At 34.4% G+C, this 25,765-nt stretch overlaps 1 protein-coding gene across 6 annotated transcripts in view; it reads left to right on the forward strand.

The window, feature by feature from the left end:
• Positions 1 to 25,765, forward strand: part of SNTG1 (syntrophin gamma 1) — a 320,400-nt gene that overhangs the window by 177,965 nt on the left and 116,670 nt on the right. For 2 of the 6 annotated variants that reach the window (XM_057397761.1, XM_057397759.1), the window contains exons 4-7: positions 9,367 to 9,423; positions 14,357 to 14,414; positions 16,943 to 16,986; positions 17,091 to 17,132. In XM_057397761.1, coding sequence (XP_057253744.1) covers positions 9,367 to 9,423; positions 14,357 to 14,414; positions 16,943 to 16,986; positions 17,091 to 17,132 — 201 coding nt within the window. Of the gene's footprint in view, positions 1 to 9,366; positions 9,424 to 14,356; positions 14,415 to 16,942; positions 16,987 to 17,058; positions 17,133 to 23,409; positions 23,546 to 25,765 lie in introns of all 6 variants that reach the window. The other 4 variants (XM_057397763.1, XM_057397764.1, XM_057397762.1 and 1 more) reach the window with 4 other exon arrangements.

The raw sequence follows: 25,765 nt of genomic DNA on the forward strand, positions 1-25,765 counted from the left end.
ATACAGGCTGAGTGTAGATTGTCTTTAAAGCAGCCCTGAGGATGTGGACCTGCTCAGGCAAGTTCAGAGGAGGGCCACAACAATATTCAGAGGGCTGGAGCACCTCTCCTAGGAAGACAGGCTGAGAGAGTTGGGCTTGTTCAACCTAGAGAAGAGAAATCTTGGGAGAGACCTTGTAACAGTATTCAAATGCCTACAAGGGGGCATTACAGGAAATCTGGAGAGGGACTTTTTACAAGGGCATGTAATATGATAGGGCAAGGGGGAATGGTTTTGAATTGACTGAGGGGACATTTAGATTAGACATTAGGAAGAATTTCTTTATGATGAGGGTGGTGAGACACTGGCACGGGTTGCCCAGAGAAGCTGTGGCTGCCCCATCCCTGGAAGTGTTCAAGGCCAAGTTAGACAGGGCTTTGAGCAACCTGGTCTAGAGGAAGGTGTCCCTTTAAGCTTTAAGGTCCATTCCAACCCAAACCATTCTATGAGTCTGTGATCATAAATCTCTGTGACAGTCTGTTACTTTATGGGATAAAACAGTAAGGTTTTTCCACTTTTTTAATCAAAAAGAAATGCCCTGAAAACAACTGAATTAAACCATGTGGCAACTTCATCAGTATTGATGGCAGAGATATAGAAGATCTTTATTTTATATTTCCTTTTAAAAATATTTCTTGATTTACATGACATTATGTTCACAAAAGTTTGCTTTATAAGCTATTCCAGATGACAATGTGCAATAAAGGAACTCCCAGCATTTTTTAGATGCGTGGGCCAATAGCCTGGACTAAAAAGGGTATCTTAATACTGACCTTGCTGAAAATTGTGATGGGAGGGGCCATAATCTAAGACATGACATGTCTGATCTGAAATATGAATCTTCAATAGTTTTACCCCTAGGAAAATGTTAATCTTTACAATTCCAAAATCAGTATTACTGTTTTAGAGTTAATCCTCACAATTCCTATCACCTTTCATGAACTTCTGAAATTCAATTAAGAGGATTATTGTGTTTTATCAAGTAATCTGTTTTTTTCTTATTTTCTTTAATAGGTTTTATTTCTTTGCTAATTGTGCTCAGATTTTTTTTCTAACAAGAGTATATGTGACATCCGTAAACTAAGGATATGACAGTGTACCATCTGACAAGATGGTTTATTGAAATCAGCTACTGGTTTGCTAAAAGACTAAAAATAAAATGTGAGCAGCTGGCAAATAGTCTATTTCAGCTACCAGGAGAATTTACACCTTTTAAAAATTTTCTTAAAGGCTCTGTTAAAGTGCCATGGATTTTCCGGAAAGCTACTAACTCACCTGATGGTAACATGAAAGCGATGCTTTTGAGTAATGTAGTTGCATGCTGCTGTGTAGTAATGCATTATTTAATTAAACATGAATAATTTCTTTTATATTTCTTAAAATTAAGGATCTTTTGGGGAGAATGATGTGAAGATCGTTCATAATTCCAATAATAATAAAAAGTGAATGTACATTTATCTTATAATTTATAGAGCAACAGCTCTCAGAGTAGTATGGCATTTGTCCAGGGATTTAACTGAGATTAATACAAATATATCTGAATGTAACCTATGGACTGTAGCTGGGGTTTTGATAAAGAAAAGAGCACCTTTTCCAATGTCAGAAAGTAACACTGACCTAAATTGTTGAACTTTAGCCAGACCTGATACCTGGCATTATTAATCGCACAATCATTCTTCTTTTCTTGTAAAGATAAGAACATGTTATATCTTACTTTTAAAGTTGTCCTTTTGCTATTGTGAGATCAACTGTGTTGAAATATAACTCTATGCAAAGCCTATTATGGTATTACAAAAAAATACATTCCATTAGAGATAGTTTTTCAGCTCATGAACTTTGCACAATAACGTTTTTCTTGATTTTTAAAATTTAAATTATAGAAGTATTAGTAATTTTTAAGTATCAGTTTAAATTCAGAGCACATTACTTTACTGTCACTTGCTTGAGCAGTCAGATGAAGTTATTATATTTCCCATGCTTGCACATTTTAGTTTTGGAGACTTCCTGAGAGTGAGTTTTAAAGCTGTTACATTGGATCAACCTCTTTTGAAAGCTTAAAGTTTTCTTTTCATGTATTTTGGTGTACGTAAAAGAAGTTCAAATAACATTATCAATGTTAATGACTAGAAAAAATGTCTGAAAAGCTAAAAGCTCAAAATAGTAAACATATGAGTTTATTTTCTGTATTGTGTTTATTTCTGTATTTATTTAATATTTTGATTCTGTTGTGTGATTGAATAGTATGAATGATGCCATAGTGAAACTCCCTGTCCTGGAGAGAATTGCAAATACGTGAACACATAGGTCACCAAGCGCTTTCCATTCTTGTTACCTTTACAAAGCTACCAGTAAGGATGGTGATTTTTTTTTATTGTGTTGGCATCTGTCAGCTATTCAGTGGAGTGAGTCCATTTTTTTACAGAAGTCCTCAAATATCTATCAGATGGTGGTAACTTTTTTTTCCCCTGCCAATCTGGACAGCTTTTAAAAGTGACAGCCTGACAGATGTAAATGTGCTTATTTAAGGACAACTTAAGCCAGCTTATTTTTCTGCAGCTACTTAAAAATAAAAAGCATAACCATCTACTGAGGCACAAACACAGGACTGCCATTTGTAAAGCCAAATGTGAAAGAGCAGAATAGCTTTTTCTCATTGGAAGAAGGCTTCCCCCCCGCCCAAAAAAAAAAAAAAAAAGAAAAAGAAAAGAGAAAGTGCATACCAGAAAACACTCAGAAACCCCAAATCACTGGTCAATGGCAGTGTATGATATGAGGCAGTAGCTGGAAACTACACTTATCACAGAACTATTTAATGTAGTTCTGTGATATTCCTACCAAGCCTAGTGGGAATTCAGATCCATACTGACTCCAGGTTTCTGTGTTTTTTTCTTGTTTTGTTTTGTTTTTACTCTTTTATTTCTATAATAAGAAATACAGTACTTTTGAAATAAATTAATATTAGGAGTATGTCCTGGGTTCAGCAGTAGCAGTCATTTTTCTCCTTCTTAGTAGCTGGTGCAGTGCTGTGTTTTGACTTTCGGCCTAGGAACAAAGCTGATAACACTGATGTTTTAGTCTGGCCAAGGACTTTGTGAGCCTCATGCTCTGCCAGGGAAGAGGGGAAGCCGGGAGGAAGCAGAGACAGGACACCTGACCCAAACTGACCAAAGAGGTATTCCATACCACAGCACGTCATGCCCAGGAGGTAACTGGAAGCTACCTGAAGGGGCTAGTGGACTGCGGGGTGAGAGGAGGTATTGGTCAGTGCTTGGTCGGGCTGTGGGGGGGCGAGTTATCGGTCGGCTGGTGGTGAGGTGTTGTATTCTCTTCCCTTGTTATTTCCTTTATCATTATTATTATTGGTGGTAGCAGTAGTGATTTGTGTTATACCTTAGTTACTAAACTGTTCTTATCTCAACCCGTGGGAGTTGCATTCTTTTTGATTCTCCTCTCCATCCCTCTGGGTGTAGGGGGAGGGAAAGAAGGGGGGGAGTGAGTGAACAAGCTGCCTGACTGGCTTTAAACCATGACAGAGTAGAATTTTTATAAGTAGATATTCAGGTAAATGTTTCTGATTTTAGACATATGCTGGGAACATTTTGAATTAAGAATTAGTGAGACCATCTTCAGTCTCCAGCGTAGCTGCAGAGGATGGAGGTTTCCAATTGACTAGCATTTCACCACCATCCCTTACTGCCAACATTCTCCAGTTGCATGAGGAACTGAAATAGAGACAAGCTTCGAATGTCATACAACAGAAGTTGTTAGCAGATGAGCAAGTGTCCTGGCAAACCTTCTTAACACTATTAATTCAAATTGGAAATGTGACTGACCTGTGTCCTGTGTCCTTTACACTCAGAATGAGCACAAAGTTTGACTGCTCATGTCAGTTAATGCCAGAAATGCCAGTAAGAAAAAGCAGAGCATTATCAAAATAAGGATATTAAATCTCCCTTCTTGAAAATGTATAAAAACCAATTAATGAAAAATAAATTCTCATGACATTTTCTTATTTCAGGATGTAGGTGATTACTAATAGCTGATAAACTACACGAGGTGATGGCCTTGAAGATACTATGGTATCAAATATAAACAGGTTGATCTATGAAGTTGCTGCCAATGTATTGATTATATATTTATATTTTGTTATTACATTTTAAAAGCTATAAAACTCTGATTTTTTTCCCCTGCATTTTTCCATGTCACTGTGCTATTGTAGATACCTCTCCGTATCTATTCCTCTTTTCCCACCTGCTGATTTGTTCCACACCCATGCAGCTTTTTTCCATGTTCTTCCATATGTATAGTACCTTGGTGTCTGGTCTATCTGCTGTGACAAAGAGAGGTCTTCTTTTCTGTCTCGACCTAGACAAATTAATTCTTCATACCTTTACTCTTGCAAGATGAATTACCAGACTCACCAGTGTCCCAATTGAATGTAATATTTATATCATAGTAAAAAGGTTGAGTAATCAAATATTGAAGTTTCACACACTGTTAACTCAGTTTTATGAAGAGATTTGAAGTTTCTGCATCCTTCTGTTCAACTGTTATTTGACTGCTTTCACAGAGACAGATTATTAGATCACATTAGATTACTGTTTTATGTTATGCAAAATAATTTCATAGTATTACTAATTATTGATTATTGCTAGTCAGTTAAGCAGTTATAATCTTTTTACATCACATACAAGTCAGAATAAAATATTTCAATCTTTATGTGCCCTAAGATTTAATTGTTAAAAATAACATTAACTCTTGACTAAATGTAAATAATTAATGAATATATAGGATTCTGTGTTTTTGTTTCCTGTTTACTGTTGTTGTGGTCACAGAGTCACAGTCTTTCTTCACTTGTAATCTCATTTAAAATTATGCGCATGATTCCTAGAAGATTCTATGGATTTTAAGGAGAAATTTTAATACCTTTTTAATTAAAGCCTAATAAAAACACTGCTTCTATTTCATTGCAAAGCACTAAGGAAGAATTTTTTGGGCAAAAGTCTTAGCTCTCCTTTCCAGTCAATGAATGTATGTGTGGATGAGGAATTTTCTGAGTTAGAGGCATGGAAAATGCTGACAGCTTGGCAGCAGCTTTGAATTTTTCAATAAAATGATAACTACTTTTGTTCTGTCCCAGGAAGCTGCTTCTAAAACACTGCTCTGAATCTTGCATTTAAGGATCCTAGGAGCTCTAACTTTCCCTCTGTTTGGTGCAATGTAGATAATAAATGTGATAATGGAATAGCAAGCTCGCAGGATATTTTGTGTAGTTTTAGCATTGAACTAAGTAGCTTTTAATTAAGTTTTAATTTGTAAACTTGAAGGTGAAGTTACTCTTGGAATTTGCAAAACCATTGCAAACTCAAGCATAGAGTATTATCCTGTGTCAATAAAAGGGAAAGTGAAACTAGGTAAAATGTTAATAGACAATCTACAGCTGACAGATTATATTTTAAGTGGAAAGTTGGAATCAGTGGAGCATCACTATCATAAATCTGAAATAGCCATAAATGATCAATCAGGATATTTAGAGCACTTCTTTACTGCTACAAAATGTTCTGCCTTCAAGAGTTGTTGCCATATTTCATTATGTCCTGGGTTCAGCAGTAGCAGTCATTTTTCTCCTTCTTAGTACCTGGTGCGGTGCTGTGTTTTTGACTTTCAGCCTGGGAACAGCACTGATAACACCAATGTTTTTAGTTGTTGCTGAGTAATGCTTACTCCAACCAAGGACTTTCTGAGTCTCATGCTCTGCCAGGGAGGAGGGGAAGCCGGGAGGCAGAGAGAAGACACCTGACCCAAACTAACCAAAGAAGTATTCCATACCAAGGCATGTCATGGCCAGTATATAAACTGGGGGCAGTTACCCAGAAGGGCTAAATTAATAGTTGTAAAGCCTTTAAAGAACTTATAGCCATTAGGCCTGTGAAAAGCATTTTATTATTGTCACTGCTTGTTTGAAATACTAAATAAAGAAATCAGAACAAAATAATTTGCTCCAGATTTCTGGTCAAACTTCTTTATTCCAGTAATCATTCTATTAAAGATACTATTTTACATTAAAATATAATGCAAGGTTTATTCACGTTACTTTGAAGGTGGCACTGAATATGAAACTTGGTTTGGGATTTTTTTTTGCAAGTCACATGCAAAAAGTCACATGCAAGTCATGCAAGTCACAAAGAAAATCTTAGTTGGATAAAGAGTTTTCTGGCAACCCATTGCAAAGCTGGTATCTGCCATCCAAATACTTATTCAGGTTACTTTGCTACTCTAAGGAGTAGGATTTGTTGACGTTCTGTCTCTCTACTGAATGGAGGACATAGATGATGAAGATTATCACCTATCTTGGGCTCCTGCTTTGACTGACATGCACTGAATATTTTTCTTTATGGATTACAGTTTTTACATGTTTGTGAAAAGTGTGATGCTTCTGACAGTTACGGAAAAACTTTTTCACTATATTGATGATGCAAGATTGGCAATTGCAGAGTAGGCTATTATTGCTAGTTTACTGATGAAATATAGAGCTCATGTACTTCTGATGTGTATTTTTGAAGATCATTAATTTTTTTGCATGTGTGTAATTGCTAGCTATTATGCTATGAAGCATATGTAAGTCTTTACATTAAAGATACACCAAAGCCATTCTTTATCATAAGAATGAGAAGTGTGTTGAATTAACCTAGGTTAAATGCAGTGCGATGCCTTCATTGCACATAATCACTGAAGTGATTCAGGTTTGCAGTATGTTTTCAAAGTTCAGTTCAGTTCAGTAACAGACATGAAATATTTAATATCTACTAGAAAAGATCCTAGAAAAAATTACTGGATGAACTCTGCTGATAAATCATGTTGTGTGTGAAAATTACAGTTGCTTGAATTTTTTCTGTTCCCTTTGCTTACTTTTACTGTTTTGTTTATTTAGTAGTCGGCTATGCTAGTGAAGTATTTCTGAAGCATGCATTTCTTCCTCTTAAAAAGTAATTCTCAACTCCAGTGGAAAATGTTTCTAGTCCTGTTAGACAGCATTGGTAACCTCACATAAGTCTGCAAATCAAGAGTTTTCAGGGCTGGTTTTGACTCTGCCTTCACTTAAGTGAAAACCAGAAATAACATTTTATTGATGCTTTTACACTGTTTTTTGAAAAGAAAAAAAACAACAAGAACAGAAATTCTGCAGGACAGGTTTTTATTAGGTTTTTTAAAGCATAGCTCCAGTTCAGAATATGTTCATATGTCGCTATTTAAACTTTACAGTGACTACTCTCATATGGGCTACAAATTTTACTGAAGATTTATGTTTTTCACTAAGCATACCACTTAATTTGAAATTTAATTGTAAAGGGTGATATTCTTTATTTCACTCATGGTTATTCTAGTACATCAAGCCAGTTTATTATTCCGCGTCTTCTTAGGTAATGCAAATATTTTCTATTTGATTTAAGATCTATAACAAAAATACTAGAATTCATTTACTAGAATGTGCAAGTCAAGCTTCTGTTCTTAACTTCCTTAACTTGTTCTTAAGTCAAGCTTCTGTTCTTAACTTCTTAACTTGTTCAACACAAACTGGAGCTGAAAATGAGGTGGATTTAACAGGAAAAATACAGCTACCACTGAAGCCACAGCTGAGTGTTTCATGTTCATCTGTGTAAATTCAGCTTAGACCACACATTGAGCTGTGGTTTATATTGGCTTATCCTGAATGTACTGCCTGTAGCATTACCTCTGGCTGAAACCTCCTGACAGACTAAAGGTTTTATAAGTACAGTTAGTGGCCTGAAGTGAAATAACTTTGTGGACTGAACCCAGTTTCTGGGAACTTCATTATAAAAAATCCTTCCTAGATGGTGTGAGTTGAGAGCTGTCGAGACTCTTCTGGTCCTTCTGCACAGTGCAGAAGCACATAGATGAAACAGGATAGTCAGATATATTCCTCTATTGCTATGCTATGCATTCATTAGTGGGTAACAAATATAAAAGTGTATTTTTTCATGCATTTCAAATGTAAATAAAAATATTGAAACATTGGGCTATTTAACAATAAAATTATATACCTCTTTCTTAGAGTAAACATTTGCAAGCTTTAGACTAAATAAATAAATGGAAAGTCTCATTTTAGGCAACCAATTTTGTCTTGCCATTCAAAACACTGACCTAGTTTATGCTTGCTCTGTCTGCAGTTACTCAATTCATCAACAAATTTGAGAAAGAAAGCAACTGATTTCCCCTCAAATTTAGGTTTCCAAAACTCTTTTGCGGTAGCCTGACATGCTTTCTTTTCCTTTCTGTGTATGAAGGACAAAATACCTGTGTAGATATTCCATCCTTTCTGTTACTGGTATGTTTCTGATGAGAGACATTCAAATCTGACTGACACTGGCTGATTAGATGACTATATACACATAAAATATATATTCAGACTTACACTATGCAATACATAATTTATAAGATCTAGACCACATACAGAGGACATTAAAAACTCCATATATTCCATGCATTTGGAATATCTGCTACTAAGGCTTTTTACTGCTAATTGACTAATTCTAAATGATCTTTGGAAATAAAGTCAACAAGACAAACTAGAAATTAAGAAGTCTTTTTTGTAAATGTTCATATCTAAGTGATACACTAGCCTACAGTTTTTACAGAAGTGCATTTAGAATGAGCAATAAAAGTAAAAAAAATGGGCTGCTTTAAATAATTCTATCTGTAACAACATCCTTTGAATCATTGCTTATGATTTTTAAACCATAGCTATGACATCAACAGTGGCTGTGATTGTATTAGTTTTTTTAATTTGGGTAGGGACTGTGCTTTGAAATGATTTTCTAGATGATTTGCGCTTATGTGCTGGTTCACATCACTGAGTGGTCTTGGATTACACAAACTGTATTCCTTTTGGATTAGACTAAATTGGAGAATGTCCTACAGGAGTGCAGTTTATGTACTTCAGTGTGTATTTTTCAGTCTGCATATGGGACCAGTTTTGGACTAGGCAAGGTTAAGACCTCTGAAATGCATGTGTTGTGCACTAACTTAAAACTTTACAGTTCTGTTCTTATTGCATTGCAGTAATTGCTAGTATGGTATAAATTGAACAAATGAATTTTAGTCTGAGACAGAACCTCAGCTTTTTTCCAGACTTTGTCTTTTTTCTCTGCCGCATAGGTTTCATGGGATTTTTTGCATTGTGAAATTCTCAAGTTTATTAAAACAAGAAAAATCAAAGTAGGGAGAAAGCACAGCAACAACTTATCAAAGTGTGAATATAGATGTTATGGCAGAAAACATTAAATCTAACTTCTTTTTTTTTTTCAGGAAAGAACAGTAACAATTAGGAGACAGACTATAGGAGGATTTGGATTAAGTATAAAGGTAGGATGGGGATTTGGGGTTCTTTTTCTCTATTACTCCCTGTTACACAAAAAGTGTCCTTGTATATAGTTAATGTTACTTTTAATGAGGACAAACTATATTTTAGAGGACTAGAAACAAGAGAGTGATCTTATTATAGGATGTAAGCTACTGTCCAGTAGGTAAGCCAGCAGCTACACTACCCTATGGAATGGAAGGCAATGTAAAGATGATTCCCTTAAAATTTAAGGTGAGCAACTCTAATAAAATTTGATAAGAGAGGTGAAAACTGTTTGCAACTACACAGACTGTACTTTTGTTCAACAGCACTCTAATTCAAATGATTATTAATGAATGCTAAATTACACTAGCAGACGCATGGAACAGCCAATAAGTTCATCATCAATTCTCCTGCAAAGGATATCACATTAATTCACTGCAATTCATTAGTAGGACAGAGTATTACCACTTTTTCATATTTATTTTGCTGTAGATCAACCAAAGGTAGCAATTTATCAGGCTACATATTTTTGCTTTATTCAGCAAGTCGTAGGAACGTATATAAGTGTAGGTGATCCTTTTTTGAGGGAGAGGGGAAGGGTTAATAATTTTTGTCATTAAGCTCTATGCTTTTGAAAATCTGTCATATTTTAAGCCCTTTCCTTAGTTTTGAATCTCAGTGTAGACAACACAACATTAATTCTATCTGCTAGACACAGCAGTCCTCAGTCTCAAGGTAGCAAATGTATTCACATGAATACAAAGAGGCCTAAATTACATATACAATGTGAAAGTATGGACTTTCCTGTGAACATCTGCTAGTGCTGACCTTGTAAAAAGGGACTCGAGGGATTAATGTGCATTTGTGTTGTCCTTGATAAGAATATTGCTGAATAGCAATACTAGTTATTAAAATATGTCTCGGTACACTTGCCATTATCTTCTTGGCCCACTGAAGACCTCTAATCAAGGAAAACTAATTGCTATTTTGTGGCCAAAGTTTCTCGCAAGTTTATTCAACATCTCACAAGTTATCTTCCTCTAATATAACTTACATTTCACTGAATAGTGATGAAATAATGAATTTCAGTGTAAAATTAGGTATATGTCTGAATGAGGTTTTATTTAGCTGGTGCCAGGAAATAACTGATTACAGTAAGGACTTTTGAGGTTTGGAGAGCAAATCTCATTAAGAGTCACTAAAATTGATTTCTTAGGTATACATTACAGTGGGTTATCTTTTAGAATTAAAATTGCTAAGAAATTCAATATTATTTAAGTATCAGGTACATTGTATAAAATGAAATATCATTGAGAAATACAAATTAAATAGTGAATGTGCAGTGGTCTTTCTTAAATTAGTGGAGTGAGATATTCTTAAATTTTTAGAGCAAGATGTCCATTGTTCTGCAGAAAATCCTTGAAAGTTGCAGAAGTATTTAAAAGTGCCAAAACAGATTGTTAATTCATCCTAGACAATAAAATAAATCTTGTTTCCGTAGGGAAACAAAACAAAACAAAATATCTATATCAAGTGTACTAGAAGCAGCTGCAATAGAAATTACAAATAAAGGCTCTAAATTAAAGTTACTTATTGCAGAGATATTTTGATCAGTATTAATCTTAAGTAGTGGAAAGGTTAAGCTACCTAAATTCAGAGTTGAATAGATTATTTCTTTTAAATTTTCAGCAAAGGAAACAAACTTACTCAGATGGTGTAGAATAGATAGTGAAAATGGCAAGTAGAATTCTATGTGTATTAAACAGTATTATTTGTTTATTTTTAGAAAATGAATAAACATGGAACTTCTTTTGCTAGATCCCATTTTTAGTAACCCCATACTCTCAAAAAGAAAGATTGACAAGCAATTGGATAGTCAATCTAAACACAATAATTAATATAATCTGCTACTATAATTTTAAGATAGTAGTAAGAAACAACTTAGAACTGGAATTTAAAGTAATGCTCTTTGTAGCTTGGTAAGCAAACTTTATGCAGACTTACTGAAATGGACTTTTTAGGTATGTCATGAAATGTCAATCTAGATTCCAAATATTCAGAAGAGTGCTAGTTTTCTTTCTTAAAAGGTACCAATCATGGTATGCTTCCTCTTGCAGATGAGTAACAGTTTGTTACTTTGGGGTTTTTTTGAAGATACCTAAACTTTAATAATGGACTTATATTTATTATTAGTTTTAAATAGAAAAGTAACTATTTTTGTAGAAGTGAGGAGGCTTTTCCTCCTTGTTTCAGTAACTCAATTTCCCACAAAACCACATATTCTTGTTGTCTTGCTACTCTATGGTTACTTGAAGGTGGAGGTTGTCTAAGGACTTATTTTAATAAAGTGATGTGTATCAGGGGATGCAGTTTATCTGATGTGTGAGTTATAGCAGTACAGTGATTAGTGCCACTTTAAAATATTTGTTTCAATATGATTTTGTCTAGTTTTGGCATTCAGCTTTTTTAAAAAAAATCTGCTTCTGAGATTGATTTACACAAGATCTGAACTTAAGCCCTTTAAAATAGTGTTTATAATCCACCCTTTGAAGGTGTGAAAGAACAAAAGAAAACCAGTTTTTGTATTTTGCTGTACTATATTTTACTGAAATTAATTGCAAAAGTGCGGTTGAATTTGAAGCAGAACTGATCTGGTTTACACTCTTCAGAAGGAATTATTTTCTAATTTCTGAAGCCCCTTTAGAACTCTCAGTAATAAACCTCTCTGTGTGAAGGAATAGCCATGGAGTTAGATGTGGAAATTGTGTAGTGTAGTATTTCAGTCATTTATCACATCTCTGACACATTTGTGATTTGATACAAGAAGCTGCTAAGTATATGACTTCTGAAAGAACATCATGTTTCTCAGTAATTGGAGTGTAGAGTTCTTGTGGAAATGGACAATAAAATTGATAGTTCATTAAATAAATTAAGGTTTGCAGTTGCAGTCTGACTTCTGGCTACTAGGACACTGTACACTGCCATTTTCCTGACTGTGTTGTTTGTTCTTTTTAAATGATGAATAGCATTGCACATCTGCTGAGATTCAGTATGACTTTCAAAATTTGACTCAATCAAAAAATCTCTAAAGCAAGCATATGCACTTGTCCTGCTCACACTTATGTACATACTTAGATGATTTTTTTCTCTTCATTCTGTGATATTTTTTCATTAACACATTTTCTTTGTGTTTCAAATTGAAACAAGAAAAAATAAAAAGGCTAGAAAGCTTGAATTAAATAGATGAATCATCTAGCTTTTAGTTTAAAAATTTATCTTTTCATCTTTAAAGGCTTGTGTACGTGATTCCTGGCACAGTTTTGGCTTATACCAACTGGTAGTCTTTAAGACAGTCTTTGAACACAGTTCACAGCTTTACATGGACTGCTTCCAATAGGCAACATGTATAATGTCGCCATTTTTCAGTTGGGAAGATTGTCCTCATAGACATTAGCCATATTGTGCCAATAGACATTAAAGCTATTTTTGTTAGTTCAATAAATGTTGCCTTTTAGTATGAAATAAAAATGTCACCTATATTGTCTGCGAATGCTGAAGTCCAACAATTGTTGCAAGGTTTTATAGACTCCCTTTGCTTAGAAAAACAAAATAGTAATTTTCTTATTATACTTGGAGCCTAACACAAAACCAGCATTTGTCAGTAGAAGTCGCTAGCTTTAGTTCCGTCTTTTTCATTACCAAAATTTCAGAAAAGAAAACCTCATACATAAAAAACTGGTTTAAGAAAAAATCCTTAGAACTGTATCCTGTAACACTTTGAAAGGAATTGTGGGTGACCTTCCATCAGTAATGGCCAACATCCAGGACAGTGACCTTCAAACAGCTGTTAGTGATTAGAGCTTCCTCTGCCTTTTCTATCAAGACCACCTTCACAGGCGTGTAGCTACCTTTATTCCAAGCTCAGCAATGCCTGCTTAGGGTGAACTGACAAAGAAAATTTGCATTACAAAGATGGTTGTTACGAGTCTGTTAGAGCTCTGAGCCCTTAAGACTTCAGCACCATTACTCAACATGACTTGACTCCTGATCTGAGATCATATAGCTACATTTCCACATTTAGAGGGATAGAAAATCTAAAACATTGGAAAAGATCCATTGTCTAGGTATGTGGTCAACTATTTTCTCTGAAAGAGAAGAGTAAGCAAATGCTTAACCAGTATTCCTAGGAAAAATGACAGTGTAGCAGACTGTAATTTCTGAGGATCTGAATTTGTACAGATTACATTCAGGCTTACATGTTGATATTCTTTACAGAGGAAAGAAATATTTGTGTCTTAGTGTGTATATGCCTTTCTCTTCCTTTGACTTTCCTTTTTATTTAAGGTTTCTTTTTAATAGTTTATTCTTAAGCACCATAAATGTTTCCAGTCCCCACAGGATAAATTGAATGAAGCAACAGCACTGAATTGCTGCTGAACTGTTGAATTACTGTCTAGCTTTCCTTTATTTCCCCCCATTTATTGAATACCTACTGTTCCATTTCATAAGGTTTCCTTTTTGTTTCCTTGTTACTTATTCCAGTGCTTTGCTCACTCTTTGTGCTTGTGTAGGAGGGACAGAAACAAATAAAGGCTACCTTTGAGATGAAAAGTCCAAACTTGCTTTTTTCTTGGGCTTTTGTTTACCTGTTTCTTGCCAGCATGAAAACTGATCACAGCATGGCTGCCATTGTAGTGCAATGTCCATTTTGCTTTTTGCAGGACACAGTTTCATACATTAATCTCTCCAGAATTCACAGGAACTAATGTTCTTCTTCTTCAAGTCTTGTAGAGGTTTGAACAACATTCAAATCACTTCCTGAGCTGATGATAGCAACTGAGAACTTCTTTTTGAGAGGCAATAAGGAATTAATCCCAATAAAGTTTTGGATTTTTTTTTGTTTGTTTTTGGTTGTTTAGTTTTGGGTAAAATTGCCACTTATTCTGTTTTCAGGGTGGAGCAGAACATAATATTCCAGTGGTCATTTCTAAGATTTCCAAAGAACAAAGAGGTGGGTGTCAGATTAGTACACTGTGTTTCGATGTGCTCCTTATAACCCAGTGCATTAAGTCTTGAGATTCTCCAGGAAGTGTTAAACAAATGCTGTATCTCTCCATGTTATTATGATCTCTATCCTCAGAACTGTTCTCTGAAAAAGTAATTTATATTTGGAATATTTTGTAAACAGTGTTCTACATGTTTTTTTTTTTTTAAACAGTTCTTGTAAGGCATTATTTTTAAGGAGAGAAATAATAAGGTATTTAGAGAATAAAAATGCTTAACAGATTTAACTTTTGTGGCTTTTATTTCCAAATGATTATTGCCAGGAAGCTGTAGCAGATCAAATGTTTGCCCATTAGAGCATGGTAGCACAAGAAGAGAATGCCTGTCTTTTTATACTGGTTAGTAGGGTAGTACTTGAACAGGGGTGGGTAATGACAAAACCTTGATAATACCCCTGTGTTGTTATTAGATGCTGTTCTGTGTTAAGCATTTGCAGCAACTCATAACCTAGAAAAACTGGTGCTGCATAAGGATTCATTTTTAATACAAGCAGAGCTGGTGCTGAATTGGTTTTGAAGTATTGTTTTTGACTGGAAATGTTTTGAAATTACTGGACTGATGTAATATGTACTAGAAAGACGGATAATGGTTAAACAACTCATGATGTGTGTAGTGATAAGGGCTGAAGATTGTGAAACAGTACTAGCATTGGGTATTTAATGTCTGTATTTAAAGTTTGTGTATATTGGTGTACATTTCTGTAAGGTCAGAAGCGCAAACTTGGAAGCATTTCCTTCCATCTGTTATGCAGTAATTTTAGAATCCTGATTCTGCACAGTTAAAACATGCCAGTATAAAAAAAAAATCATATTTACCCAAACAGAGAAAGAGGGATCAGGATACTGAGAACTGAAAGCCAACCCTGAAAGGCAGACATGAAAGTTGTATGTAGGGATGCTATAGAGCAGCATGGAATGAGCCCCTAAGGAAGGCAATAAGGTTAACTTTAAGGAGTTATACTTGTGACTCTGTTCTTTTCAGTATACATATCAGAATGTAATACATAATAGTGTGGCATGTATTACCTACACTAGCTATTAAAATGCTATTAAGGACTGCAAAAAAATAAAAATTTAATTGAGCACACAAAAGTGCAAACTTTTTTTATCATTTTTCTGCTGCAGTCACTGATACATTTTCTCTAACCTCAATACCTATCTAATCTTCATTACTGCTTTTCATAAAAATGCTGCTGATTTTTAGAGCTAGTTTTGAGGGACATCTCTTGTACAACTGTCTTGTGATATCATACCATGCATCTGCACTAGGGATGCAGAAAATTCTGTTTAACCCAGAGGCTGTACCTCAAAATTCTGCAAGCTTGTTTCTGCTCTCCTCCCTATTGACCCCAGCTCTTTCTTTGGACCTTTAAAAAAGAATGTGATATTTGATCCAATTATTAAAACTAGTGATGCACGTAAGGAGCTTAGGCTGGCAGATTAGGTTGTATGTGAAGTGTTAGTACATGTAAGCACAGTATCTGACGGATACTGAGATATGCATTTATTTAAGAAAAATAAATAAATTAAAATGTCAATTCTCCAATAATTTAAGCAGCCTTCATTACATATATCTAATAAGAACAGTCCTTCAAACACATATTGGAGTATTATAATTTATGTCAATATTGATTACAGTTTTACAACTCAAGTAAATACAAGTAAAGTCTTTTCTAGAAAGTGTCTTCTGTGATGTTTTCGGATAGTATAGATAAATAGTCCCATATAATCTCTTAACATTCCTTAGTTCTCAGGTGTTATTTATTTCTTTATAGACAATTAAATAATCTTGTTATATTTCTTGTGTATTTATACAGTAAATTTGCATTTGATAGCTCTGTAACGCAGCACAATATTTAAAAATTGCAACTTTAAAATTGGATTTTAGAAATTCCCTTGTGATTTATAAGGTATAGATAGGTTTTAAAAATAAAATTCAGTATGGCTGGTGATTTTGTACAATACACTGATTGTCTAGCTCTTCAGCATAGAAAGTGTTATCCAGCATAAATCTCCACAGGATTTAACAAAGATGCAGGCTCTAAGGTGTCTTTGATAAAAGCTTACAAGTTAAATTTGTCATTCATATGTAGCTCTGGAGTCTCCCTGTTGCTTTTTCTTTGGAGTCTATAAGAAACAGTCTTTCACAGACAAATAGGACCTAGTTGTGCAGTCATTTTCTATTAGGAAAAGTATGCCATACCTCACCTTAATGGCCTGAAATGTGTTAATGACTGATGGAAGATGTTTCATAGTCTTATATTGGACTGGGTAATGCTGACATGCCAGTATTTGGGGATTTAAAAAAAACAAACAAACATCCAAATAATTTATTTGGAAGTTGATTGTTGGGTATTTTATTAGGGTTTTGTTTAAATTTTTAAAAGATTATGTAAAACATTAAATAGGAATACATGTATGCAAAATGTAGGGTATTTTCTACAAAATGAGTAAAAAATATGCTTTCTGTTTTCAGCTGAACTTTCAGGTTTGCTTTTTATAGGAGATGCAATTCTACAGGTGAGTAAAATTGCAAGTCCTTTTTATATTTTTCTAGAAAAGTGAAATGAAATGTATACTTATGAAATGTAGAGTAAGTCTTCTCTTTATCTTTTTAATAACAGATTAATGGAATTAATGTGAGAAAATGCAGACATGAAGAAGTGGTGAGCATTTCGGGGGTTTTTGTCTACTTTTTTTTCTTTTGTAGTGATTGAGATGGTAGTGCACACTGATTGCAGTCTGATGGTATCAGTTGTATTATTGTTATTTCTAAACAAATATGTCTGTACCTTCTAGCATGGCAAGAAGCTTCAGATCTCAATGCAGTCTTTTCTTCCTAAGTTTGATGTAATTGCTGTTCTCAGATAGGCTTTTCTGCATTAAAGGTGATTATTTTATTATGCAGATTTTAGCTGTACATATTCCAACATTTCTTCTTTTGGCTAATAGCTATCAAATTTCAGCTGTGCTGCAGCTTTCTGATTGTTGATTTCAAACACTGTAATTTACACTATGTTGGAGATTTGCAGATTGGTTGGTTTTAATCCCAGTTAAAAATTGAAACAAAACAATTCATCTGCCTTTAATTCTCTGGCTGTTACTTATGAGGGTGCTCTCGTCCTTCAGTTAAGCAGATATCAATATGGGTTTAAAATAACAGTGTATTAAGGAGGTTCCTTCCAGAGGAGCCGTGTGTATTTGAGAGCTATGGTAGAATGATTCCCTTGGTAAGTCAGCTTTGCTAAAAGTATCATGTACATTTGTTATATTTGACTCTTTTTTAGTGCTTTCAGAAGTAGGAAGACCTGTATTTCAGAAAAGAATGCCAGAAATGAGAATATTACAAAAGAAATTATCTTTAAATTGTCTAGTTCCATAGAATTTGTACCTATATTTTTAAAATAATGTAGTAATGATATATTTTAGAATAAAATATAGTAGACTTTGCCAATAAATTATTCTGGGTTTCATACAGCATTCTGCTATACATCAGATCATTGAACATATGCATTCGGGTATAAATATTAATAAAGATGAAGTACTTATGAGCAAGTTAGTGCTGGCTGAAAGAGTAGATCACTGCACTATTCCTCAGAGTGCTTCTGTGAACTGGTTTCATGTTGGAAATTTGTGCTGCAAATCATGCTTCATTCTTCAGAGCCTTCATCGTACCACTTTCCATATACACTGGCTAATAGTAATATTTATAATACTTTTAAGTTTTGGCTGTGCAACAGTGATCAGCTTTTAATCTTTTATAAGCTTACCACAGTTACTTGGTTAATCTCTCAATGGGATTTCAATAGGCTGTTGAAATTTCAAGACATGAGGGAAAAAAAGAAGTGTAGACTTGCTCACTCAAAACGTATTGAAAACTGGTAAGAGCAGTTTTTCTGAGACAATCTCTGAATCATTACAGTTATACATAAATCTATTGGCTATTTATGATCAGATTGAAGAGATTTTGGAAAAGCCAAACGGTGCATGTTGACAGCGTAGCAAGTGCCATCATGTTAAATTTTGTTTTATACCATGTTTGTCCAACATAATCTGCCTCTCAAACTCCATATAGGTAATTTTCTCTGAATAACAGAAAAAAAAAGTGTATTTTATCAGTTTTGAATGTGCATTTGCTTATGTGCAAGTATTTTAGGAGTTTAAAAAGCAGATAAATCTTTATTCTAAGAATATTTTTTAAGAAATAATAGTAAATATTGAGCAATATTTAAATAAGATAAAATGTCCATATGACGTTTTATAAACTGAAATACACAGAAGAGTTAGAAATATAAAAGAAATACAAAAAGCAAAACTCTGATAATCTGGAGGATTTTTAGAAACATTCACTATCATAAATTACATATTTGTGGAGTACATTTGTTGCAAAGACAGGTAAAGTAATGATAGATGTGGTTATTCCTTGTGCAGTAATCAGTGGGTTTAGTCATAGCACTGAGTAAAGGGCAAGTACATGAACTGGTCTGCCTGCAGGAGTTAGGTGGGATTTTGTCGACAGCATGCCCTTTGCAGTTTCAGTTGTTCTAGAACTTCTCTCTTGTAGGGTCTATGTCAAATACAGGATCTGTAACTCTAATCTGAAGGTAATAGAGAAAATAGGATTCTTGTGGAACATAGTTGCCCACAGCCAGGAGGTGAACAGTAGCTGAAACTTGATTTTCAATCCTTATTGCATCTAGGTATTTTTCAAATGGCAATGTAAGGTACATGAGCTCAGAGGTTTGTTTCTTTCTGATTTTTTCTGTAACTGATTAAGACTTAGTGGGTAACATATATTAGTGATCTGGGTTGTCTTAATGTCTCGGTCATTGTGAACCAGCATGGATTTTTTTTTTTTTTCCAGTGTGTAAATCTGCAGTGATGAATAGATCCTGTTACTAAAGAAATACCTATAATCGCCTGAATCTCACAAGGAGATAGGTAGATAGAGGTGGGCAGATCAGATAGACTGTTTTAAGACTGGATAGGTAGGTTTTAGTCAATTCTTATTGTTCCTCTACACCATTCCTTCTGATTTTTCTTTTTTTTTCTTTTTTTTAGCTTTAGTTGAATCATTTAATTTTGAACTTAGGTTTCTGGTTCTAGAGGTGAGATGTTATTCATATTGTGAAAGCACATTATGAGTTTTTATCAGAGGCTGAATGTCAGTTTGTTGTCATGGCTTGTAAAGACTCCCATTGGAGTACAGCATAACACTGCTTCAGTCTTAGTTCTCTCCTATGGTAAAATAAATACATGCTCTCTGTGTTAACATATCATCATGGAAGGAGCGTGAGAAAAAAAAAATAATATAGCAGTTCTCTTAAAAAATATCTCTCAAAATCATACTGGCAATTTGACTCCAAAAATGCAGCATGAACTTGAATGTCGAGGTAAGAAGAATCCATTATATCTGTTAATTTACATGAGTCTGTGCTCTTTCTACTCTGTATTTCTTAGTTATTCTTTTCCCAGTAGACTGTCCTTCACATTTTACAGCAAGACTTTTTAAAGGCTGAAATTAGGATTATGCATAAACAAACCTTGAGTTTAGGCTTCTCATAGGCTAATTAAAGTGGTCCAACAATGCATAATTTGTAAATCCACACACCTAGTCTATGAAGGGCTCACATTGGACATGATTATTCATAAGGCTAGAAACTAATACTTTGTAGTCTTGAAACTAATATACTGTAGCACTTACCTCCATTTATTGTCAAAGCATAAAACAAAGGTAGATTGGCAGTCACCAACATAATGCAGTTCTTGTAGCACACATGGACATTTTTGGTGGTTAAGGGTCTAGCCCAGAACCACCTGACAAAAGACAAACTTGTGGGAGAATGTGAGAGGCCCTTCTGTGAGCTACTTCCTTTGAGCTAGTACTGAGTGCCTTGGAGTGGAGAGTACATGTCAGCTCAGTTGCATGCTACCAAAAATCTTGTGTTGTATCTACTGTTTTTACTGTTTCCAGGGTTATAGTGCACCAAAGCATCCGGGGCTCATGGAGAAGGAAAAATTTCAGTCAAATTAATTCTGATATGTTTAAGATTATGCCTCTGTTCTTAAAGTGGTGAATAAAGCATCTCGGGTAGTACCAACAGCTATGATTAGGTATCACTGGTGTTTCTTTGGATCTTCATATCTGTTCTTCTCTTAGGAAATGAAATAGAATTAAATTACCATGGATATGAAATAATTTGTTATTTATTATTTGGAAAAAAATCAGGGAATATTTTCTAATGAAAAATAGTTCCTATGTACCAGTTAATATGGCATTCATGCATTCTTTGAAAACCACCAGGAAAAGCTCATGCAGAGGTATGTAGGTAGGCATCAAGACACCATAGATATTTAGACTTTGGAGGATTTTTATGTAGCACTAGCTATAATATGCAGCACTGTGTTTCAATTCATCCATCAGCTGCATTTTGCATAAGATGTCTTTTTCTAGCAGAATGACCTGATGTGATGTCCATATGCACTGCATTGTATCTTTTGCCTCCCCATTTTCTCTGCATTTATAGCAGGGCCATAACTGTGCCAGCTCTCCATGAGTCATACATGTTCTATGAAACAGACAGTGTATGGCTTATTGTTGCTTAAATGTGCAGCTGATGACACTCACTCTTGATTGTTTTTTTGTTTTGTTTTAAAACTGGTTTCATTCAAACTGATGTTTAAACCCCATTATGAATAGCTTAAGTAATCTTTTTTGTAAATGGTTTTAAGCAGAAGAACAAGCATGATGTATTTGTAAGTTAGGACTGGAAACAATATGATCTGAAATCTCAGTCCATCTTGACTTTGTGGATGTGTCTTTTGGTAAATTATGTTTTTATAGTCTCTTTTTTTTTGCTCGATTGTGAAATAGAGACTGAGGCTATTAACAGATTTAGCTCCCTGAATTATATGAAGTACTTGAGGATCTCTACAGATAAGGATATCTACACTAAAATTGTGCTGTTTGGTGACAATGGTAACAGCAACCTGCAAATACAGATTATCACCTTCTTATATTATGTGGCAGAGATTCTGTACTGTATAACTCATACCACAGCCATCTAATCCTTTCCCCTCTAGACTGGATGACGACCTTAAAACCTGGAGCTGTTTAGACAGCATTTCTAAAAGAAGACTATAATCAATCTGAAGTTTGCAACTTTAGAATTTAAAAGTGATATGTAATTTATTTTTTTTTTTAAATCCCATATTTCCTTCATAAGAAGAGGCCAAGTTATTATTTTTTCCATACAGCTCCTCTTTGCTATTTGAGACTTAGGTAAAAAAAAAAAAAAGTGCTAATGTCACATTAACTGTCCTGATGCAATTAGTGAAAATATCTGTTATTGGACATCTTTTTTGTTCATTAAATATGGATCTAATAATAATCTGTCAAATATTTCAGCATTAATTTGAAAGAAGAGCCCATCGACTAGAAAAGAACTCACCAAGTGTAAATAGTTTACTGTTTTTTCCAGTGTGGTGGAAATTCCTTGGATTAGGTTACATCCTAGTGTGGTGTTTTTAACATGTATTCAGATGCTTTTCTAATCTGGTTTTAGCTATGTTTTTTTTTTAATTTAGATTTTTTTTTTTTTTTAATCAAACTCTGTAAAGTCTTGAATTTATTCAAGCCCTATGATGTTAAACTTTTAAAATACCTTCATGTGTTGCTTGACTTCTTAATTTATATTTTCATTTCTTTTTCTCAAGATACCTGTAGCTATATTAGTAATTTTAAAACTACTCATCACTGCTACCAAGTTTTAATAGTCGAACATGCCAGCATGACTAATACCATACCTATATGACTAATTTTTGACTAAATTTACAACTATTTGCTTATTACATAGTTATGGTCCTCAAAACACCAGTTATGATGCAGCATCCTTCAGATAACTGCCAGTGGTTCCTCCTTTGTCATGCAGTAGTGTATTTAAAGCACGTACCATCAGACATGCATTGTTTGTGACCTTGTTTACATTGTTATTTTAAAAAACAACTCAGGTTTCATCGCTTCTTTGGGAAGCAAACAGAAATATTTTCATATTTGCTTGTACATCTGTGTGTTTCACCCTCCAAGACTTTTTGAAAGTTTGTTTTTTTTTTAATATTCTTCATAGCATCTTCCACTTTTGGAGCTATATCTCAGTTTGACTTTGGTACAGGGACTCAATTTTTTCTTTGCTGTGCATAGATGCAATACTTCACAATAATTAAAAATAAGAACATGGGGCTGGCTTTCTAGTAGAGCAGCAGAGTCCCAGTGATTTTTATTCTGTTTTTTTTTTTCTGGTTTATATCAGAAAAAACACAGGCCACTTCAGCTAGGGGTTTGAGGGTTTTTTTTTTAGTTGCACTAAATAACCCATAGTAATCTAGTAAGAGTAGACAAGAATGGCATAAAAAGCGTCAAAAGCCTCCAAAAAGCAGCGGTAATAAACATACAAAAAAAGACTCCACTTTAATGTAGGAAAACTGAAACTTTCTACAGGCATGAAAATTATCTTTCCTAACCACTATTAAGCAAAAATTCATTTACCTTTAAAGACTGGCAACAAATGTATTTTCTTTCAACAGATAACAACCATGTCATATAGACTGAAAGCAAATACTTATGAAAAGCAACCTCTCTATTTCTTATGGTTTGACGTGGGCCCAAGGGAGCATATTGGACAAAATAGAGCATGCGTACTGATTTAGCTAGCCAGAAGGAGTCAGAACAAGGAGGTGTGCTCAAAGAAGTGCAAATGTGCACACACAGTCTTCTGACATTTTTCCAGCAGTTACAGTACCTGATTTAACTCTTCAGAATTGTCATTGTTTTGGCTATAGTAAAATCAGATGGGTGCCAGGAAGAAACCTTTCACCCAGGGGTTATCTAAAGCCCGTACATATTTTTAGGTCTCTTTTCTACAATGGGTCTTTGTCTTTTGACAGTTTGTTCAGTGGAGGAGAAAGAGGAAAGGAGAATGGACTTTATATATTTTTCAATAGTATCCAGTGTTGGACTGTTCCAGCCAGATACATGGAGGTTTCCAGATGGCCCACCCCATACTTCTCAACCACTAGTATGGTACAGTATGGTACTGGTGTTTTGGTATCTGTTTGTCAGCACTGGGCCTATTTCTAGGCGTATACCTTTTTCCTTTTGCCCTGATAGTACCAATGTCTTTCTACGAGTTCAGTTTGGTACTACATGTTTCCCATCAGCTACTTTGCAAGCCTGTGGACAGTATAACAGCTTGCAGTAGTAACAGATTCACAGATATGAAGAAAAATTCTGGTGCATGTGTGATCACAGAGGGAAGAAAGTCTTCATTACAAAGGTTACCCGTTCTTTAGATTTCAGTGCAGAGACTGGCAGGAATTGTTGCCTCCGTGTGCTGTTAAAACTTTTCTGATCAAAATGGGAAATAGTCACTGCTAAGGCTGACATGGCATTACCAAGATAATTACATCTATCTTTAAATGAGGTCTAGCAAATGTACATGGCTCTCTTTCACTTCACATGCCCTTGTCAAGCCAGTACTGATTCAGAGTATTTCAAAGGTTCTAATTATGCTAACCCATTAAAAGGAAATGCTCTACATGAAAAAAACTTCCATATTTTAATATGTTGGTGTGCTGTAGAAAGTACTGAGGATATTTCTGGATTCTTATACTATTTTGAGGATATTCTGCTTCTTATACTATTCTGAGAATAATTTATTTACATAAATGGAATAACAGGCATGTTTCACGAAAACTTCACCACATCTCAGTCATCTTAAGATTTTTTGACATCTTTTGTTCAGTCATGTTTACATGAAAAATCTAATAAAAAACACATTCAAAATCCCCTGTGCTCTTCAGGTCATAATGTACAATTTCTGAATCACAGATTCCAGTGAGATATGTTGGTGAGCGATAGCATTTGCCATAATGAATGCTAACAGATAAAACATTTAATTTAAACATCTTTCATCCTGAAAGATTACAAGGTTTTACAGACTGTATAAAGCATCTTTCCATCAATTGATAAGTGAAGCTTTAGAGTAAAATGAATCCCCTGCACAACAGTGTCAACAACAAATCTGTGAGACAAAGTATTATTTTCTTTTTCCAATTGAAACACTGGGAGCTTTGGAATTTGGCAATACCATAACAGTTAAATTTTTACTTTTAATTCTATGACTACAGCTTTTAATATCCCAGAAGGTATCAAACACAAAATATCTATATCTCAACAAAAAACTGTTTTCTAAATGGGAGTGCGTGTTTTGACACATCTTTCTGTATAAATTTTTTTTAGGTAGCTTTGAGATACATAGTTTCTGTTTTGCTTAATTTCTGAATTTTTGTAGAAATTGGCAGCACACAGAATATTGTAAAACCAGAACTATTAAGGTTTGAGGGACCTAGACTTCCTAAAAGTGAAGCCTGTAGTTTGTGAATTCATGGTGCTCTGACATGTTCACCTAGCAGCAATGTAACAGAATTTTACAAAGCATTTTGGTTTTCTTTAATTGTTGATCTTGCGATTTTTGCTTCAGAAAACACATCACTATATATAATAGTTTATAAATTGTGGGGTTTATAAGATTTTATAGTCTCAAATGGTAATTAACTGCTGGCAAGAGTGGATTTCCATGGGGTTATTGCCTAATTAGGAAAATAAGAAAGGGCTTGCAATGGAATATGTAGGGTTGAAATGGGATATGTAGCCTGGTCATTTTGGATGAACATATCAGATTTATGCTTAACTTCGAAAGTCATGAAAACTTCATGCTATAAACTTATTAAATCTGTAATTCAACATGTTTTCATCATTATGCTGAAATACAAACTAGTTTTTTGTTTGTTTTTTTTTCTTTTATTTTAGTTCCGTGGAATTATATGTTAATCTCTTTTCTTTCCAAAATATCTGTAAATGTCCTCCAGTTAATTAATATCCACTGTGTGTACCTCTAAACTCAGTTTTGCCAAGACCCTTAAAATTTAGATGCTGATGAAAATGATTCTAAAAATGTTGAGGTAATATTATTTGTGAAAATTTCATGTTGCAGGATAACTATGTTGGATTTCAGTCCAACAAATTATATATGTATTTGCCTAAAAGTATGAATTTAAGGAGTTTATTAAATTGAGGGCTTTCTTTTTTACAAATACTTATGGAGAGCAAGCTAATTTTCTCAACTTCAGCTAGATGCAGTACAATTATACTGCAGTAGAAAGTCTGCCATTGAAAGTACGTTCTTACGCATTTCTCAGCTGAAAACTTTTACCACAGAGCACACTCCCTGTACTGCTAAAA

This window comes from Pezoporus wallicus, unplaced genomic scaffold, assembly GCF_028554395.1.
Source record: "Pezoporus wallicus isolate ANWC-B61680 ecotype Strahan unplaced genomic scaffold, APGP_CSIRO_Pwel_v1 contig_227, whole genome shotgun sequence".
Taxonomy (NCBI): Eukaryota; Metazoa; Chordata; class Aves; order Psittaciformes; family Psittacidae; genus Pezoporus; species Pezoporus wallicus.